Consider the following 21,744-nt stretch of genomic DNA (forward strand, 5'->3'; position numbering starts at 1 on the left):
ACGATATCTTAACATAGCTCAACTTCGGTTCGCTTGTTTCCCCTAGGACACGGACCATCCGCATAATTATGCAAAAAAGGACACTATCATTATTAATTATTCTTAATAAACGAGTACTCGAGTACTCGTTCATTAGTTAAAGAGAGTACCGGTACTCGAATATTGAAATGACTTAAAATGCCCATCCCTAGTTGACAGGGTTAAAGAAGTAGTTAGCATTATGTCCTGTTTAGTTTACTGTACGTGTACGCTGGTAACGGAGTTGAATATAGCGGTAAGCAGCAGCAGCCTTTTTCTCTGTATAATATTGTCCAACTAGTCGTATGTAACAGCAGTGACATTAAAGAGCTGTATGTGCTCTGCTGGGAAACGTGACCCCTGGGGTTGCAGGACCTCACTTTGAGAAGCACTGCTGAGGTGCTAGGTAGTCAAACCTGAGTGTGTGCTGGGTTGTGTTTAGGCCCGTCTCCTCTCGCCCTGCTCACCTCCTGCCAGACAGACACACCCACACGCTGGAATCCTTTGTCCTCCACTCTTTGTACCTGTCCTGTTACATAGCGTGGTGGCATGGTGGAGAAGGTCTTTGTACCTGTCCTGTTACACAGCGTGGTGGCATGGTGGGAGAAGGTCTTTGTACCTGTCCTGTTACACAGCGTGGTGGCATGGTGGAGAAGGTCTTGTTCCTGTCCTGTTACACAGTGTGGTGGCATGGTGGGAGAAGGTCTTTGTACCTGTCCTCCTGTTACATAGCGTGGTGGCATGGTGGGAGAAGGTCTTTGTACCTGTCCTGTTACACAGTGTGGTGGCATGGTGGAGAAGGTCTTTGTACCTGTCCTCCTGTTACACAGTGTGGTGGCATGGTGGAGAAGGTCTTTGTACCTGTCCTGTTACACAGTGTGGTGGCATGGTGGAGAAGGTCTTTGTTCCTGTCCTGTTACACAGTGTGGTGGCATGGTGGAGAAGGTCTTTGTAACTGTCCTGTTACACAGCGTGGTGGCATGGTGGAGAAGGTCTTTGTACCTGTCCTCCTGTTACACAGCGTGGTGGCATGGTGGAGAAGGTCTTTGTTCCTGTCCTGTTACACAGCGTGGTGGCATGGTGTGAGAAGGTCTTTGTACCTGTCCTCCTGTTACACAGCGTGGTGGCATGGTGGGAGAAGGTCTTTGTACCTGTCCTGTTACACAGTGTGGTGGCATGGTGGGAGAAGGTCTTTGTACCTGTCCTGTTACACAGTGTGGTGGCATGGTGGAGAAGGTCTTTGTACCTGTCCTGTTACACAGTGTGGTGGCATGGTGGGAGAAGGTCTTTGTACCTGTCCTGTTACACAGTGTGGTGGCATGGTGGGAGAAGGTCTTTGTACCTGTCCTCCTGTTACATAGTGTGGTGGCATGGTGGAGAAGGTCTTTGTACCTGTCCTGTTACACAGTGTGGTGGCATGGTGGAGAAGGTCTTTGTTCCTGTCCTGTTACACAGTGTGGTGGCATGGTGGAGAAGGTCTTTGTAACTGTCCTGTTACACAGCGTGGTGGCATGGTGGAGAAGGTCTTTGTACCTGTCCTCCTGTTACACAGCGTGGTGGCATGGTGGAGAAGGTCTTTGTTCCTGTCCTGTTACACAGCGTGGTGGCATGGTGGGAGAAGGTCTTTGTTCCTGTCCTCCTGTTACACAGCGTGGTGGCATGGTGGGAGAAGGTCTTTGTTCCTGTCCTCCTGTTACACAGCGTGGTGGCATGGTGGAGAAGGTCTTTGTACCTGTCCTGTTACACAGCGTGGTGGCATGGTGGAGAAGGTCTTTGTTCCTGTCCTGTTACACAGCGTGGTGGCATGGTGGGAGAAGGTCTTGTTCCTGTCCTGTTACACAGCGTGGTGGCATGGTGGGAGAAGGTCTTGTTCCTGTCCTGTTACACAGCGTGGTGGCATGGTGGGAGAAGGTCTTGTTCCTGTCCTGTTACACAGCGTGGTGGCATGGTGGGAGAAGGTCTTTGTACCTGTCCTGTTACACAGCGTGGTGGCATGGTGGGAGAAGGTCTTGTTCCTGTCCTGTTACACAGCGTGGTGGCATGGTGGGAGAAGGTCTTGTTCCTGTCCTGTTACACAGCGTGGTGGCATGGTGGAGAAGGTCTTTGTACCTGTCCTGTTACACAGCGTGGTGGCATGGTGGAGAAGGTCTTTGTACCTGTCCTGTTACACAGTGTGGTGGCATGGTGGAGAAGGTCTTTGTACCTGTCCTGTTACACAGTGTGGTGGCATGGTGGAGAAGGTCTTTGTACCTGTCCTGTTACACAGCGTGGTGGCATGGTGGAGAAGGTCTTTGTACCTGTCCTGTTACACAGTGTGGTGGCATGGTGGGAGAAGGTCTTTGTACCTGTCCTCCTGTTACACAGCGTGGTGGCATGGTGGAGAAGGTCTTTGTACCTGTCCTGTTACACAGCATGGTGGCATGGTGGGAGAAGGTCTTGTTCTGTGTAACCATATGAGAACACAAAAGTCCTCCGTGTGAGAAGTAGCATGAATTTGATAACTCCATCAATGAGTGTGTTTATATGCACACGATAATCCGATAAGAATAATCAGGTCAGGACAATCATCTGAGTGACGCGTTTACATGCACTTTAGTAAGTCGTGGGAACGTGCCTCAAAGTCCGTGAGTGAGTCCGTGAGTGTGGACATTGAGATTACGTAGATGACGTCCCGGCCCTTCCGTCAACGTCTCATACTGTATGCAGCTATTGATTATTATTATTATTATGAGCCGAAATAATGTCTGAACCTACAATCGATCAGCTCCAATTCCACTCTCGCATCGTTTGGACTGTAAAAACTAACGGCGGCGCATTGGAAGCAGAAGTCTGGACGCGGACATCCACCATACAGCGGAAACCCAGAAATATTGTCCGTCTGTCTGTCCCAGAGTCTTATTATCGTTAGACCGATAGACTCTGTGTGCCCAGATTGTGCACTGAATAAAACTGAAAGTTTATCCGATAAAGCATAATCGTCGGACTATACTGTCTACATGACCACTTGAATAATCCGCTAACTCCATAAATCGTATCAGAGTCTTCCAGTAAACGCACTCAGTGTCGACCCTCACTCTCTGCTTTCTATCTCCGTTCTGATGTGCTAACATAAGAAATGTTTTGTGTATATTTAAATAGGTATTTATCTTTTTCCTCTTCCTCTGTCTCTCTTTTGCTCCCATCCTCGACCATTTAAGGGCCGCTCTGCAGATGGGAGGTCATCCACCGGTCGTCTGTCTCGCCCCGACGCACCACCTGCCCCGTCGCCACATCTAAAGATGGCCGCCCGCGGCCTTCCCCCGCACTGCAATAGACTGGAGCAGAGCTGTGCGTTACCATGGTGATCATCTTCTCAAAAACACTGGACAAGAAGAAGGGTGTCAATGATGTAAGGTCCAGGAACCACGAGAGACTGCTGGTGAGTGAGAGACACTACCTTCACCTTGTGACTCTGACTCAAAAGTGTACTGTCGTCGTCGTCGCCGTCGGGGATGCAGCAGCACACACACTCGGTGTTGCGTTCAGATGTGCAAACGTTGCAAAATGAATAGGTCAGAGCGATGAGCGACGTGCATGAGTGCATAACCACATGCCACACACTAACCAGCTGTAATCGTGGACACTCACTTGCACAATGTGAGAAACGCGTCGGCAGCCCATCATCTAGTAGCCAGAAGTCACCGACTCATAACGTTAGTGAGCCATAAAGAAAGGCTGCCTGTGGTTTCCCAGCTGTCGCTAAAAGTCACGATGAAACGAGAAACAAGTTCTTCACCTCATCGGCTGATTCTTTTGAATCATAACATACAGCTATTTAACACTAAATGACATTGGATTATTATTTTTCTCACATTTTCTTTTTATATTATTATGAAACTTCCATTACTTTTATTTCCTGGGAAATGTCACATGTCACATTTTATTTCAACCAATAACACCATGGTAGATTGTTTTTTTTACACCAGACCCTCCCCTCCTTCACCACCACTCCCATCATATCTAACCTGCCCACTTTACAACTTTCAATATGACTAGCATCACGATATTGACTGTGCTTTTTGGGCGTTCACCTTTTCCTATGATACTGCGTTTGTGGTCGCGGCGGCTCGGATTGATTCATTTTGAAAAATGTGAAATCTGCCAGCGCGAGATTGAAGCACGAAGCGTTTAGATCTTCTGAAGAGTTCTCAAACAGTCCCTCCCCGCACGATATCCTGCCCCCGCATCCTGTCTCAACTGGAAATACATTGAATGAACAGCAAGACGGCATTGAAACGCTCTTTAAGAGGACATCAGTTGCATCATGGCTTCAACCAGGAGTTAGAATATCATTCTTAGTAAGAGTGAGTCATCAGATAAAAGCGCTCACTCCCCTCACTGTTAGCTCCCCCACCTACTGTACAAATTCTGTGTGAAATCCAATCTCAACAACAAAATCCTCCTAGATGGGATAAAATGTTAAACGCACGTCTGTTGGATCGTCAGCACATATTTAGGGTGTGAGAAATAGGATAGGAACCCCTGTGGTCTGCTCTAGACCACTTTAGGCTACAGCAGACAGGTGAAATCTACCTTGCAGGTGCGTCCGTCTTAAGCATAGGTCTTAAGGCTGTTTTTTGGTTGTAACTAAGACAAGTGTCTGTCGACGGTGTTTTAAGACAAAAATTATGTAAAAAAAGACATCATGTGTCGGTCTCGAACCTGTGGAAATTTGTACGGTCGCAATCCCAGACGCCGTCATTGATTTGCCTTTACATTTTCATTGGTCGGCAGGACCACGCCTTCTATCGTTGCCATGGAGATGGAAACAGCTGTCCAACTCAGCTACAGGTCGAGCGGGATAAAAGTAGTAGTAGGCCTATAGAAGTAGTAAAAAATAGTTAGGAATGGCTTTCAGGAGAAATCGGTACAACGGGCTAGTAAATATCCTCACCTGTAGTCCACGACTCGCCATGGAGGGATTTTAAACTTGCAGAAAAAACAATGAACTGCTGCAGCCCTGCGGACATATCACAGCGATAGAGAGGTGACAGGTAACGTAGCTTATGATGTCAGTTAATTCACTAGCCTATAATGTCAATCTGATTAGCTACCGTAGCTCAGCCTCAATGTGTGTGTGTGTGTGTGTGTATGTTGAGACAGCTTGTGCAGACGTCTCCCTAATATTGTTTCTCTCATCCACGACACCTGTCGACACTTTGTCTTATAACCGTAAAACAGCCTTAACCTCCTCTGTCTCTCTAACACTATCACACTCTGTGTTCACCTTCAGAGCTTAATGAGGTCAGAGGTTGTGTCTTGGCTTCTCCACCATACATACAGACTCTTGTAGCTTTTGGCTGGGAACTCCAAGCAACCAACGCCCGCACCTTTTTCGTACGATAGTTCACCTTTAATAGCACGTCATTTCCTCGTCACTCAACAGTCCACACGGCGTTAGTGAAATCTCCTCGGGTGAAATTGGCTTAATCTGTAATCAGTCTTAACCTTCGTGTTGGACTGGATGGAGTCTAGTATCTGAGGAAACATGGTTTTGTTGTGGTGATAAACCCCGTAGGTGACTCACACAGCAAGTGTATCACAGACTTTCCTTTTGTGCTTGGCACAGTCAGCCACCACCCTGCTGTAAGAACGGCGAGTTCTCGCACGGAGACGGTTAGGTCGGTGGTGTGTGTAGACAAAACTGCTTTCTACTCCTCAAGAACAAAGCTTCTTGTGGGGGTTACAAGTTAGCTAATATGGTTCTCAACAAGTGCCTCTGATTATTTTTTTTAAGATAAAAGGGTTGTTTTCCTTTTAAGTATCTCAGTTACGGATGGTGCATTCTTCAAGGTATGAGCTGCTATTTGAAAAGATCATCCTGAGATAGTGTGTAATGAGTCAGTATGTCTGTGACTGGGGTAAACAACTGAAGGTCTGGTTTTATTCTCATCTCCCTGACTGTCCGTCATCCACAGCGTGAGCTCCACACCATGAGCAGAGGGACCACCCTCTTCTCCTGTGGAACTGTGGGTGAGTGTGGACCCCTCGCTCTTCTCCTCTTCTCTTCTCTGTTCTGTCTGTCTTTCCCTCTCTCCATCTTCCTCTCTGATGCACTAAAGATGCCCCTCATCCTCTCCTGTCCATTGACTCAAGATGTGAACGCTGAGGGGCGTCTGGGTAGTGTGTGGAGGTAATAGCACTCGCCTACCACCAGGGGGCGTCTGGGTTGTGTGGAGGTAAGAGCACTCGCCTACCACTGCAGAGACGCGGGTTCAATTCCCGGCAGCGGCACCTCCGGCTTGGTCAGACGCTCCTAGAGACACAGTTGGCCGTGTCTGTCTGCAGCAGGAGGTGGGAAGCCAGGTGGGGGTATGAGTCCTGGTCACTGCACTAGCGCGCCTCCTCTGGTCTGTTCGGGAGGGGGGAGGGGAACTGGGGAGGGGGAATAGCGTGATCATCCCGTGCCGTGCGCTACATCCTGCCGGTGAAACTCCTCTCGGTGTGTCAGGTGAAAAGAAGCGGCTGGCGACTTGCACATGTATCGGAGGAAGCGTGGTGCTAGTCTACGGCTCTCCTCTGATCGGCAGAGGGGGTGGAGCCACGACCGGGACAGCAGGGGGAGAATTGGCCAAGTACAAAATGGGGGGGGGAAGGAGCCAGAAAAAAATAAAAAAATCTAAATCAAAAGCCAGAAAATAGAATAAAAAAAGATCTGAAAGGTGAGCATAAACGTCATAATAACATAATGCATTGCCCCTGTGATTTCTTGATACGTAGAAGTGTAAGGCTGAGTGAGCCCATCTCTAACCGTCTTTTTTGTTTGTCCTCTTTTTTTGTCACGCCTGTCCCCTCTCTCACTTCTCCCTTTCTCCATCTGTCACTCAGCCCTCGCTCATGAGCAGGGTTGCACCTGCCTCCACACAGCGTTGCACACACACACACACACGCACACACACACACACACACACACACACACACACACACACACGCACACACGCACACACACACACACACACACACACACACACTGCTCCCATGGCCATTAACTGTCACTGAATGCGCTGTTGCCTATGTCAACAATGTCTCTGTGGCTCAGTCAGTGTTACAGTCACCTCTCACCGTCCTAACAGACGTGCTACTGTAAACACAAGCCCCTGCCGTCGCACACTATCATCTTCTACTTTAACCCATTGATACCTGACGCAGCATTATTTTGCGTGTATATCCCTCATTTGTGTGTGTATCCCTTTAAGACTTCAAGGGTCTTAAAGGGATACACACACAAATGCTGCATCGGGTATCAATGGGTTAAGGGGGAGAGGTGGCAACTGGCAACATCACAGGGACATTTCTGTTGTTACCGTTGACATGAACACTGTGTGGCACTGTCTTGCTGCTTGAACCAGCAAGTTTGTCTTTGATTTCAAAGGATGACCTTCTTGAAGTCCATCCCTGTTGTCCCCTTTGTCGAGCTGGTTTCCTAACATTCCTGTCAGGTCGTCACTGTAGCCCCCGCACATTGTTTTGTCGGCCCCCGAAACAATGATTTCCGTCCAGCAGTCTGCGAGGGCGCGGGCCAAAAATTGGAGACAAACATCCCAAAGGATGGCATTTGGATCAGCAAAGCGGGCTTTTGGCCAACTGCTTTCAATAGATCCCCGTGTTTAACCTCTTGGCTCGATTAGCTAGCCTAGAGGCCACTATGGCTCTTTACCGTAGGTGTATTATTGCCCACGGCCCGCGTGATACATTCCTTTTGTTTCGTATTGTCAGACAGTTGGCATCTTCAAACCCAAAGCAAAGCGAGCCAAGTCCTATATACAGAGGCAAAGTGGAACGTCGCTTCCTGCTTCAGCACTGTGCCAGAGATTTTCTTCCGCTATTTATTTTCCCATAGACATTTTGTAAAATGCTTATAAAAATAGTTTTACTTGGTCAAACCAAATGGTTCAGCTATATTTAGAATCGGGGGAGACCATAGAACATTTCACTCAGACCAAAACTTAAAAAAAAAAAACATAAAAAAAAACATTTTCTTTAAACCCACATTCTTTTAATGTTTTGGTCTGAGTGAAATGTTATCCGATCTCTCCTGTTTCTAAATATATCTGAACCGTTTGGTTTGAACAAGTAAAACTATTTTTATAAGCATTTTACGAAATGTCTATGGGAAAATAAATGGCTGATGAAAATCTCTCTGGTACAGTGCTAAAGCAGGAAGTGACGTTCCACTTTGGCTCTCTATACTGGGAGGCCTGCAGTACCACCAGTTGACTTGCTGTCACACCAAGAGAAATGTGCTTGTACGTTTCACTGGCTGATGCTTATCTTAGTGTACTGATGATACCGGAAGTCGCGTGTCTTGGAAACAGGGTCCATGCAGACAACTCTAGGTCAAAACCTAGTATAGAGACACTGCATGTAATAGGCCACGCCCATCACGGGGGAAGAGCTCCGTTCATTTCCACACACCAGCGGCATTTTCCTTGAATTAAACATAGCTAAAAGCTGTTGTGTGGTGGGGCTGCGCACACAACAAATGTAAAAAATCGCCAGTTCAAGTTTTTTTGTACTCCTGAGCAAAACAAGGAAGACATTGAGAATTGGCGAGAAGAAAAATGTGGATCTAGCTGTCAAGAAGTAAAGGCCTAAACATGGTCGTCCGTCAGAGCCTCGCCCCGCCCTCCCCGTACGGGGAGGGGGCGCCGTCGGCTGACGGGGGCTGCTCGAAAATGTGACTTCACGGCGACGATACGTGCGTGACGTCAGCTGCAGGAGAGTTGTGACTGGCCGTTGCCCTGGCTCATCGTCGTAAAGTCGCCTTTCAAAGCATGACGTTAGATTATAACGAACTAGTTGTGTGGCTTAGCCTTCCCAAATGTTGAGGGTCGTTTTTTAGAATTTAATACATAGAATTGGGAACGTTACATTCAATTTCATTCAGACTGCCTGGCACACAATCTCCGCCATTTTCACACGGAGCTTCCACAGGAGGTGGGAGGGGGGAGGGCGTAGTGGCGTCCTAGCATGTAGGGCTAGCTGGCGCCGCCAGACGGCGAGACGGCTCCAATTCGAGGCGGACGGACGACCATGTTTAGGCCTTTAGTTGGAGTGTTCATCTTCCGTATATACGATCTTTTGGTGCAACACGCAACCATGCACGTGACATAGGAGAACGCCAGGATTGGACAGGAGTTTGTGTTTTCCCCCGTCTTGGGCGTGGTTTCTGAATGATGACGCGTTACGCAGTGTCTCTATATGGCTGCACCGTGTGTGATGTGTTTACTCACACTAAGGCCCCGTGTCCACCAAACACCCGTAACAAAAGCGCTGGCGCTGTTCCGTCATTAATTCCAATGGAAAAGTAGCACTTTCAGCCGTGAGCGCTGAAGCTGTTCTCAATCTCGAGTCGAAACAATTGAAACCGTTTCTGAAGCGCGCCCCTCGTCAATGTCACTTTAGACGATGAGGATGAAGCAGGGGCGGGTACCAAGAGCTGGCATCCTGTTTAATGGCTAGCGTTAGCTAGGCTCCAGCGCTCACCCGGTTGCCGCCAAAACGCTTAGCAACAGCGCTTCACGCGCTCAACAGGTCGATCGGTCGACACGCTAGGCTAGTCCATTGAATGGAGAAGAGAGGAGGCGGTGGTGTGTGTGTGTGTATAGCCTGCTCCGGAGTCCGGCTGTTACCTTTATGTTTCATGCAGTGAAACTGTTTAACTAGCAGCACAGTGCCAACTGACGCAAATGGAACACTGTGTAATGTATGGGTGTGCCATGGCTGACCAATGGTGTAATTTCACTCAGTCACTCAGTGACATTCGCATAATGGACTGGTGGTCCAGCCAAAAAAAATAAAAAATTTAATTTGATACATTCCAGGTTTTAAAAAGCTTAGGAATGTGCACAAAATGTATGGTATATTGTTGTTCAATCCCAGACTGTACACATACTGTATTACTTTGTAAGCCCACACACAGTCTTTGAACGTTTTTGTGATATTTTAAGATGTAGAAATTTGGTGGACAGATTGAATTTGAATTGTGAAATGGACGTTGTGTAATGGAATGCTTTGGGTTTTGAAATGCCATATGAATTGCAGTTTGTAGACGCCAGGCCCACTACGCTTGTGGAAAGGGACTTTGTCTGACTGTGACTGTGTCTTTCAGTTTTCAAACTTTTCAGTTCATCATTCAAATTGATCCAGCAGCAGCAGCAGCAGCATAGCAGCAGCTTAGATTTGAACCTGCCATGTCAGTCAGCCCATCTTCAGCCAAATGTTCTATGACAAAAGGTTTTCATAAAAAGCCAATCAAGCTGATGACTTGCTCATGAAGCTGATTTTTCTTTGCCTTTTTTTGCTTAGTTCATCATGTGAGCTTGTGATGTTTGTCTTAACTCCAGTTTTGCCACAAGGCTAACTGCCCCAAACGACCTGAAGTGTATGTTCATAAAAAAAAAAAATTATGTTCACTTTCTTCTTAGCTCCCTTCTGTAGTCTGTAGATGATGTCCCATCTTCTCCCTAACTAGTCCTCACATTGACTTGACTGCAATAATCATTCCCGCTCCTTTGTCCGTTTGTGTGTGTTTACACTGATTGAACTGAGCTTATTCCAGCTCCTTTTTATTGTTTTTCTTAAAGCTAGAAGCCATCATGACTCGGCTACGATAACGTAGCTATGGGCCTTTTTCACAGCAGCCATTTTGGGTCTAAAAGGCCGGTTAAACACAGGTGCAACCAAAACATCAATGAGGGCTCCAGCACTGGAACACCTAATTGGATTGGATTGAAGTTGGAAACCCTCATTCATGTTTTGGTTGCACCTGTGTTTACCCTGCCTTTTAGACACAACATGGCTGCTGTGAAAAAGATCAATTGCCTCACTGTCACTGTCAGATAGCTAGGCTCAAGAGGGTCAGAGTAATTATGATTAATATATTACTGTCAGCATTAGCATCCACTGAGTGTGTGTGTATGTGTGTGTATGTGTGTGTGTGTGTGTGTGTGTGTGTGTGTGTGTGTGTGTGTGTGTGTGTGTGTGTGTGCGTGTGTGTGTGCGTGCATACGTATGTGCCATGAATATTGCAGAGGCAGATAGGTGGCTGGACCTGGGGCGAGGCTGTGGCGTGCAGCGGGGAGCTCCCTGCCAGCCGGCTGCCAGTCTGGAGAGTCTGTGGGACGTGATGCCTGAGCACTGCCAGCCGAGGAGCCGCCACTGGAGCCAGGAGGCCGGCAACGCCACCGCCATCACCAGCCTGATTCGAGACCTCAGCCTGGGCCCTGGAGACAGCAACGCGGGCAGCCCCCGCTCCCTCACCGCATCCATCGCCGCGACCACCCACCGTGCTCCCACGGCACCCCCTAGCAAACGCCAGTGTCGGTCCCTGTCGTTCTCCGACGAGTTCAGCGGGTGCCGCTCGCCGTGGAGGCCCCAGGGGTCGCGCGTGTGGACGACGGTGGAGAAACGGCGGTGCCACAGCGGGGGCAGCGTCCGAGGAGCGGGCGCGGGGTTCTCGGGCGGCCACTTCCCCGCCATGCAGCGCAGCTCCAGCTTCAGCTTGCCCTCGCGCTCCGGCAGCATCCCCACAGACGGAGGAGCCCTGGAGCTGCCGTGCTTCACCCAGCGGCTGCCCCTCCACCCTCTGTTCACCGCCTCGCCCGTCTCTCCCTCCTCGCACCATCACCACTCCCGTCATCACCACTTCCTCAGGCCCCTGTCGCTCTCCCACGAGCAGATCAGCCTGCCCGAGCTCCAGAGGGAGGAGGCGTCGGAGGCCAGCTCTCCAGACTCCACCCCGGAACTGGGCAGGCGAGCCGGGCAGAGAGCCGGGGGCACGGGGGGTCTGTCCCGGAGCAGGTCCCAGCCCTGCGTGTTAAACGATAAAAAGATTGGTATGAAGCGCCGGAGGCCAGAGGACGCCCAGGAGCAGCGGCCCTCCCTGGACCTGGCCAAGATGACTCAGGTCAGTGTGCAAATGCTGAACATATGTTGAACCTATCAGAAATGCGGGATGATTAGACTCCATTTTGATGTGTGCTAGTATGACTGCACCCATCTCACCGAGTTTGGTATCCATTTCTTGTGTTGATTGAACAGCCAATCAGCCGTTGGCTTAGGCCTAATGCTGCTTTAATGCCTCGGAGTGTCCTCTTAAGCCATTGATACCTGGTGCAGCATTTGCATGTACTATATCCCTCATTTGTGTGTGTATCCCTTTAAGACCGCGAACCGGTCTTAAAGGGATACACACACAAATGCTGCATCAGGTATCAATGCATCAGGTTGAAGCCTGGGCCAAGCACAATTACAGAGACAAAGCGCTCTCTGTTCTTAGGCACGGTGGTTCATCACCAGCCCTTCAAACATCACTTGGCCTCACGCACTCTGAGTCTGATCAGGGCGCACGATTCAATCAAGCCCACTTCACTTTTCTGGGGGTCGTCGGTCCGACTGGAGACTTTGCGAGCTAAGTGATCTCAGATCCCTCCGCCTCCAGCTTTTTTGGGGAAGTGGCTCTTGACTAAAGGAGCATTCCTCGTGTTCGGTCACGCTCCTGCCTCCTCGCTCTGCGCTCCAGCAGGCCCGGCTCCGCTCATCATTTCATTGACTCTTGTTGGGTAAATAAACAGCCCAGCCAAAAGGTTGAACCCCTCGCTGTTCGTTTGCTTCCTCTAAGCCCCTCCCCCCCTGGATTCCCTCTGGGATCCCGTCTCTATCCGTCCATTGGTCCATCCCATCGTCCCTCCCCTCTTTCTGATATCAGGCGGTCAGGGCAGCCGGAGGTGATTGATAGTGGGGATATTTGGGCGCGCAGACCTACACTTTTCCCCTCCGTCGGCTTGCCTTCTTCCCCCCACGACCAGAGCTTGTTTATTCTTGTGTAAGGTCAGAGGAAGCAGCCGCCAGATTATAAACGACCACCGGCGAAACCTAAAATAGAAACGGTGGAAGTATTTTAATGGCACGTACTGTGTTGATGTTTGGCAGTGCTCTCTGATGCTTTGACTCAGCCCAGACACACGGAGAGATGTGGAGTACCGCCCTGTTAATACATGTTGTGCGCTGGTGTCATCCTGCAGAAGGAGCTATACCCACCAGCTCGCTATACCACCCAAACAAATGACTCAGACCCAGATACAACGTAGTGCTCGCAATGCTTGGCTCATCTCTCCTTCTGTCACGGAAAAGCTCTTAAGACGGAGGAGACTTCCCCTCGCCCTCCCCTAGAAAGTAGCATCAACTTCTCCCTCCCTCTCCCCTCCCCTCCCCTCCCCTCCCCTCCCCTCCCCTCCCCTCCCCTCCCCTCCCCTCCCCTCCCCTCCCTTCCCTTCCCTTTCCCGAAGAATTGTGTTCCCAGTCAGTCACCCCCAGGAGGATCTAGCCAGGGTTGGATCAACACGGCTTTGGTAATGGAGCCTGGCGTGCATGTTTCCTCTATCCATGCCAGCCACTAAGAGGGGAAAATCAAGCACGTTGGTCACACAAACATACACACGCATACACACACACACACACACACACGCGCAAACACACACGCAGTTTTAGCTTACCTCCGGTCTCAGGAATGCGAGAGCACACCTTTCCAATTGCTATTCTTTTGGCTCTAAGAGGTATCTGCTCTCAATGGTTAACAGGCAGAGCTATTGTTTTGTACCTTTTTTTAACTACATTTTTTGTTTTTTGGATGCTCAATTGCCCTGGTGTTGTTAGGAGTCAGGTGGATGGGTCGTTTCAGTTGGCCTGGTGTTGTTAGGAGTCAGGTGGATGGGTCATTTCAGTTGGCCTGGTGTTGTTAGGAGGAGTCAGGTGGATGGGTCATTTTCAGTTGGCCTGGTGTTGTTAGGAGTCAGGTGGATGGGTCGTTTCAGTTGGCCTGGTGTTGTTAGGAGTCAGGTGGATGGGTCACTTCAGTTGGCCTGGTGTTGTTAGGAGGAGTCAGGTGGATGGGTCGTTTCAGTTGGCCTGGTGTTGTTAGGAGTCAGGTGGATGGGTCACTTCAGTTGGCCTGGTGTTGTTAGGAGGAGTCAGGTGGATGGGTCGTTTCAGTTGGCCTGGTGTTGTTAGGAGTCAGGTGGATGGGTCGTTTCAGTTGGCCTGGTGTTGTTAGGAGGAGTCAGGTGGATGGGTTGTTTCAGTTGGCCTGGTGTTGTTAGGAGGAGTCAGGTGGATGGGTCATTTTCAGTTGGCCTGGTGTTGTTAGGAGGAGTCAGGTGGATGGGTCGTTTCAGTTGGCCTGGTGTTGTTAGGAGGAGTCAGGTGGATGGGTCGTTTCAGTTGGCCTGGTGTTGTTAGGAGGAGTCAGGTGGATGGGTCGTTTCAGTTGGCCTGGTGTTGTTAGGAGGAGTCAGGTGGATGGGTCATTTTCAGTTGGCCTGGTGTTGTTAGGAGGAGTCAGGTGGATGGGTCATTTCAGTTGGCCTGGTGTTGTTAGGAGGAGTCAGGTGGATGGGTCGTTTCAGTTGGCCTGGTGTTGTTAGGAGGAGTCAGGTGGATGGGTCGTTTCAGATGGCCTGGTGTTGTTAGGAGGAGTCAGGTGGATGGGTTGTTTCAGTTGGCCTGGTGTTGTTAGGAGTCAGGTGAATGGGTCGTTTCAGTTGGCCTGGTGTTGTTAGGAGGAGTCAGGTGGATGGGTCGTTTCAGTTGGCCTGGTGTTGTTAGGAGTCAGGTGGATGGGTCGTTTCAGTTGGCCTGGTGTTGTTAGGAGGAGTCAGGTGGATGGGTCATTTCAGTTGGCCTGGTGTTGTTAGGAGGAGTCAGGTGGATGGGTTGTTTCAGTTGGCCTGGTGTTGTTAGGAGGAGTCAGGTGGATGGGTCATTTCAGTTGGCCTGGTGTTGTTAGGAGTCAGGTGGATGGGTCGTTTCAGTTGGCCTGGTGCTGTTAGGAGTCAGGTGGATGGGTCGTTTCAGTTGGCCTGGTGTTGTTAGGAGTCAGGTGGATGGGTCGTTTCAGTTGGCCTGGTGTTGTTAGGAGGAGTCAGGTGGATGGGTCGTTTCAGTTCACCTGGTGTTGTTAGGAGGAGTCAGGTGGATGGGTCGTTTCAGTTGGCCTGGTGTTGTTAGGAGGAGTCAGGTGGATGGGTCGTTTCAGTTAGCCTGGTGTTGTTAGGAGGAGTCAGGTGGATGGGTTGTTTCAGTTGGCCTGGTGTTGTTAGGAGTCAGGTGGATGGGTCGTTTCAGTTGGCCTGGTGTTGTTAGGAGTCAGGTGGATGGGTCGTTTCAGTTGGCCTGGTGTTGTTAGGAGGAGTCAGGTGGATGGGTCGTTTCAGTTCACCTGGTGTTGTTAGGAGTCAGGTGGATGGGTCGTTTCAGTTGGCCTGGTGTTGTTAGGAGGAGTCAGGTGGATGGGTTGTTTCAGTTGGCCTGGTGTTGTTAGGAGGAGTCAGGTGGATGGGTCGTTTCAGTTCTCACTTCTGTTTGCGTTCTCACTCTCCTTCACGGCCGGAGTCACGGACATGAGCACAGTGACACAGTATACTGTACATACATTTACACATGTCCTCTCTCGCTCTCTCTCTCCCTCTCTGTTTCGCTTTCATTCGCACGCACTGTTAGTTACATATTCCAATCATCGCAAGATCAGCGGCCGACAAGAGGAAATTCACCACCGCCATAACCGCCATCTTAGTGTGTCTAAAGTCCCTAAACAAGCAGCTTGTTCTGCATCACCCTAATAACCTGAACACAATAGAAGCACCTGGTGAAGATCTGACTTGGACGTCTTTATCGGCCGAGATAGAAGGTAGAGGTGGGTTCTCTCGGGTAGAGCCGGGGGAAAGCTACTTGCTGGCCTACTGTCTGGAACAGTGCTTCTCAAAGTGGGGTCCTTGAGGGGGTTCCAGGGGGTCCCCAGCAAAAATGTGAATACATTATTTTCCCATATTAATTCCATTCATACAGCAATAGTAACACAATGACCGAATGTATGACTATTTCGGTCATGGGTTTCATACACCTTCTGTTTTAAACATCTAAAAGCAACAAATAATATCAGATGGGGGACCCTGGGATAGAATCTTATCAAATAGGGGTCTGTGGTCCAAGTTGTGTCAGTTTAGGGGTCTTTGTCGTGAAGAAGTTTGAGGACCACTGGTCTAGAAGCGTGACAGTGAAGGTTGGGAATAGGTGAGATTTGTCTACGTCAACGTGGGAATTCTTTACTTTCCGCGTTTCTTTGGAGGATTCTATTTTCATCCTCCACTTCATAATGTCAGCCTCGCACCACTCTTTGTGCCACAACAGGGTTTGACCTATTCGGCTGTCGTGTGAGCGATGGATTTGAATAAGCTGGTCATGACACTCCCAGGCTGCAGATGACACTCCATCCCTGCCTTAAGGTGTAAATGAAGACTTATTGACTTTTCAACTATGTGAATTGATACAATAGGCGTCATCTGAACACAATGACATTCAGCTCACACAAATCCCTTCTCACACCTGTCGTCGACACAAACATTTGTCAACACGCATCTAATTGATAGGTGTGTAGAGGATGAGTCAGAACAAATCAAGTGCAAGTGAAGCTAAACGAGCGCAGTAATTGCTCAATGACATGCCAGCTACACCTGAAGGAGCAGCAGTCTGCTACAGAGATGTTTAGCTACACCTGAAGGAGCAGCAGTCTGCTACAGAGATGTTTAGCTACACCTGAAGGAGCAGCAGTCTGCTACAGAGATGTTTAGCTACACCTGAAGGAGCAGTCTGCTACATAGATGTTTAGCTACACCTGAAGGAACAGCAGTCTGCTACATAGATGTTTAGCTACACCTGAAGGAGCAGTCTTCTACAGAGATGTTTAGCTACACCTGAAGGAGCAGCAGTCTGCTACAGAGATGTTTAGCTACACCTGAATGAGCAGCAGTCTGCTACATAGATGTTTAGCTACACCTGAAGGAGCAGCAGTCTGCTACAGAGATGTTTAGCTACACCTGAAGGAGCAGCAGTCTGCTACAGAGATGTTTAGCTACACCTGAAGGAGCAGCAGTCTGCTACAGAGATGTTTAGCTACACCTGAAGGAGCAGCAGTCTGCTACATAGATGTTTAGCTACACCTGAAGGAGCAGTCTTCTACAGAGATGTTTAGCTACACCTGAAGGAGCAGCAGTCTGCTACATAGATGTTTAGCTACACCTGAAGGAGCAGCAGTCTGCTACAGAGATGTTTAGCTACACCTGAAGGAGTAGCAGTCTGTTAGCTACACCTGAAGGAGCAGCAGTCTGCTACAGAGATGTTTAGCTACACCTGAAGGAGCAGTCTGCTACAGAGATGTTTAGCTACACCTGAAGGAGCAGTCTGCTACAGAGATGTTTAGCTACACCTGAAGGAGCAGTCTGCTACATAGATGTTTAGCTACACCTGAAGGAGTAGCAGTCTGTTAGCTACACCTGAAGGAGCAGCAGTCTGCTACATAGATGTTTAGCTACACCTGAAGGAGCAGTCTGCTACAGAGATGTTTAGCTACACCTGAAGGAGCAGCAGTCTGCTACAGAGATGTTTAGCTACACCTGAAGGAGCAGCAGTCTGCTACAGAGGTGTTTAGCACGTCGTAGTACAGTCCATGGTGGTTTGGGGTTAAGGATTGTGGGGTCAGCCATGTAACAGGTCCCTGCGGCCTGTTGTCAGTGGAACATGGTGTAATTTGGCTCTGAGATTCCTCCGCCGCGCCAATGAAGCCGGGTGTGAATTGTGGGGATGCATGTCATGCTAACGGGCTAAAGCTGGGCTACCGTTGGGATTTGTGTGTGACCACCCCCAGAATTCCTCCAATATCCTCCCCGTCCGACAGTACTGTCTGCCTGTCTGTCCACTCCTCTACACTACTGTCTGTCTGTCTGTCTGTCTGTCTGTCCACTCCTCTACACTACTGTCTGTCTGTCTGTCTGTCCACTCCTCTACAGTACTGTCTGTCTGTCTGTCTGTCCACTCCTCTACACTACTGTCTGTCTGTCTGTCTGTCCACTCCTCTACAGTACTGTCTGTCTGTCTGTCTGTCCACTCCTCTACACTACTGTCTGTCTGTCCACTCCTCTACACTACTGTCTGTCTGTCTGTCTGTCTGTCTGTCCACTCCTCTACACTACTGTCTGTCTGTCTGTCTGTCCACTCCTCTACAGTACTGTCTGTCTGTCTGTCCACTCCTCTGTCCATCGCCTCGGTTTAGCTGTCGTCTGTGTCTGCCCCAGCTTGCCCCTTCGTGGGAGTAGTTTTCTGAGCAGAGAGCTGTCAGTTGGGAAATGTTATCTTCTACATTCTGATACTAGGTCACTTACTAAAATGGCTGTTGATGCAGCTCACTATTGCTTTTTGAGGAAATGGCCTGTATGTGGTTTCCATAGCAGTTTCCCTCTGATTGTTTGCTTTGTCTTGTCTTAAAAAAGCAAAAAAAAAGAATGCAAGCTATGTTTAGCTTTTTGCTGCATCGGTTAGCAGCAGCAGCAGCAGCAGCAGCAGCAGCAGCAGCAGCAGCGGCAGCAGCAGCAGCGGCGGCGGGGATGGTGGTAACAGCGGTGTGTGTTCGGCGAACGCGTGTGTGTGTGTGTGTGTGTGTGTGTGTGTGTGTGCATTCAGAAGAGAGATGGCACGCTGAAGAAGGGGGTATTATTATTTCTGCAGGGAGTGTGGCGGACAAACTCATTCACTGACCCAAGTTCAAGCTCCTCTGCTCTGCCCCGCCTCTCTCTCTCCTCTGCCCCGCCTCTCTCTCTCTCTCTCTCTCCTCTGCATCTCACTCCATTCCTGGCATGGCAGACATGGTGATCATAGCTGAGTGGCGAGCCCCACGGGCCTGTGTGGGACGGCGAGGTGGGCGTCTGGAGGTGCGGTGCGCGCCGTGTGTTACAACATGCTGCCACTTGTCCCATACACGCTCCATGTTATACAGCCCTACCATGTGTGTGTCTGACAACATGGAAATGAGAAAAACTGTTTCTTTCACTTGATCTGGTCTGTTTGTAGCCGTGTGTGACCAAGGCTGCGTTCTGATCAGCTAGTAGTTCTCATGGAAGTGGACTGCACAGGCTATTACTTAACATGGCTGAATACCCTGTGCAGTCCACTACGAAGTGGAACTACTAGCTGATCAGAACGCAGCCCAAGTGTCACTCAGGAGAAGTCTTGAGGAGAAGACTGGAGAGCTGGAGAGAGGAGTCCCGGGAGGAGTTTGTTGTGTTGGAGTACAAGATAGCATAGCTTTGGCTTCTTTCGAACTTCTAGGTGTAACTTCCTGCAACAACTCAACTCCCGCGAGACTTGGAGATAGACTTCTCCTCGAGCGAGACTTGAGCAAAAACAAGCCGTTTTCGTGGACGTACATTGACGGGTCTGTGTGCCCCGTCTGAGCAACTGGGGCCAGCTGACGCGCGCTCTCGCTCAATACTGGATCCATTTCAAAAATTGGTGTCGCGATTAGCTACGTAGACACAAAAAGTTATGAAAATAGGCTCCAAAAATACTAGAATTTTCCTTTAAAGGGACAGTTGAGATTTTGTGATGTGGGGTTGAATGCGGAACTTGCCGTCCAGTCAGTGTATACTACATGTAGTACAATGCAGCCAGTGCAGTTTGGAGGAATGGAGACCGGCCGGCGGCCGCGTCAGGCAAGGAGAGCTGTCTGATGAGTGTGAACAGGGTCTGTACTAGGGCTGTGCGATTAATCGATTTTGAATCGTAATCGAATTAATTAGTTAGGACGATGTTAAAAAAATGAAAATCGTAAAATCGATTTTCACTTCAACTAGGGTAATTACGTTACGCGGGCGGCTCTCTCTCATGTACGCATGCTGCTACTTGTCCATTCTCCCCGCTGTAAAGTCTCTCTAGAGGCTGTGATACTGGCTACTAAAGACAGCAGCGCAATGGACTTATTTCAACACCAAACACCAAAAAGCACAGAGTGAGCACTGAGCGCAGCTTGTTGCACTGCGGGCTGTAGCCTACAAGATAACGATTGCCACAACACACTCACGCGCGCACAGTCGCACACAAACACAGACGTTATCACCGGACGATGAAACGTTGCCTTTACAGTTCACATAATAACAAAACAACACGTGAGGCCACTGAGTACTGATAGATTGGCTGTGTTCATGGCTGTAACGTAGCAGCCTCAGCTGACTCACCTGTCCCTGTGTGTCTGAATTTCCCCCTAACTGCTATCGCAGTTCCACGCATTCCTGTTGTGACTTTGTGTTATTCTAGTACAGATATAACTCCGAGCACGGGTGGTCGCTTAGACACTGCTAATATAATTATGTCACGGAGGAACACGCAAATCCACCAGTGTCAAGTTAGCAAGCAACAGCCAGGAAGTTAAGCATAGCAGCGGCAAGCTAAAACAGGAAGTTGGGGTGTTCTGCCTTCAGAGTAAAAGCGTAAATTGTCAATTAGGGAAAAAAAGGGGGGAAAAGAGCTCTGTAGGGCAACAAATGTTTAGAGAAGTATAATAGTATAATAAATCGAAATCGAAAATCGAGTTTTGAGAGAAAAAATCGTCAATTTTAGTTTTAGGCAAAATCGCACAGCCCTAGTCTGTACTGCACCTGGTGTAATCCAAGTCTCCACAAGCCCTGAGATGCCAAGTTGACTTGAAAAGACATCATTTATTTGACACCCTGTTTTTAGCTGAAATATAACCGCACGTGCAGCTGGACCTGCTCAACTTCTTCCTCCAGCACCTGGCTACAGTGCAGATTTCAGCTCAATAAATGATGTATTTTCAAGTCAACTTAGCATCGCAGGGCTTGTGGAGACTTGGATTATGTCAGGTGAACAGTATGGAAGCATTTTAGGATTTTTTCCCCAGTTCTTTTTTTAACGTTTTTGCTCGTGACCCTGTTCACACTCAGCAGACAGCTCTACTCGACAGTCTGCATTGTACTGCACAGACTGTCAGTCTGCATTGTACTGCACAGACTGTCACAGGCAAGTACCACATCCAAACATCCAAACTATCCCTTTCACATGCTTGCCTTTTTTGATGTTGCTTGAATGCATTTGCTCATACCTGCCATGCATTCTCCTGCAGTACAATGATTATCATCAGTGGACTGTATACAGACACACACACACACACACACACACACACACACACACACACACACACACACACACACTCACAGATAATTGATGGGGAGGTGTGCAAGTATGCAGTCTGGCTGTCAGGAATGAGTTAACTACTTTCCTGGCTTGCTCCTTCTCCCCTGCTTTGTTTCAGCACTGTTTGCTGTAGGAGGGGAGGTCCTCTGTCACCTCTCTGGATGTTATATGACCACACTTCAGCAAAACGCTATGTGGACATGTTAACCACATCGTGCACCGCTTGGACTGTAAATTCAATGCCTATTTAACACCCCTCCTATTCATGTACCGGTATATGTTATTGTAGTAGGAATCGAGCGCGCGTAGCGCGGGCTCGCCCGCCCTGCAGCTCGCTGAGCTGGCCCTGCAGCAGGGCGCCGCCCTGCATCACTGATTACATCAGTCAGTGATGATGTCATCATCTGACTGATGGCATCAATTAATGACACCACTGATGACATCATATATGTATGACATCATGTATACTGTATATACATATATACATACCGTAATTACATATATGATTATTTTCACCTGACAGTGAGGAGTTTCACTGGCCGGATGTAGCACAGGGGAGGATCACGCACCCCAACCGACCAGAGGAGGCGCTAGTGCAGCGACCAGGACTCATACCCCACCCGCAGACATGGCCAATTGTGTCTGTCTGTA

The 21,744-nt window shown here is 49.1% G+C and overlaps 1 protein-coding gene across 1 annotated transcript in view; it reads left to right on the forward strand.

The window, feature by feature from the left end:
• LOC310789437 (protein FAM53B-like) overlaps positions 1 to 21,744 on the forward strand; it is a 37,699-nt gene that overhangs the window by 12,075 nt on the left and 3,880 nt on the right. Inside the window, exons 2-4 of the mRNA XM_083651079.1 lie at positions 3,216 to 3,436; positions 5,976 to 6,030; positions 11,091 to 11,965. Of these exons, the coding sequence (XP_083507205.1) occupies positions 3,356 to 3,436; positions 5,976 to 6,030; positions 11,091 to 11,965 (1,011 nt within the window). The 5' untranslated portion in view covers positions 3,216 to 3,355. The remainder of the gene's footprint in view (positions 1 to 3,215; positions 3,437 to 5,975; positions 6,031 to 11,090; positions 11,966 to 21,744) is intronic.

This window comes from Poromitra crassiceps (genome assembly GCF_964638095.1).
Source record: "Poromitra crassiceps genome assembly, chromosome: 14".
NCBI lineage: Eukaryota > Metazoa > Chordata > Actinopteri > Beryciformes > Melamphaidae > Poromitra > Poromitra crassiceps.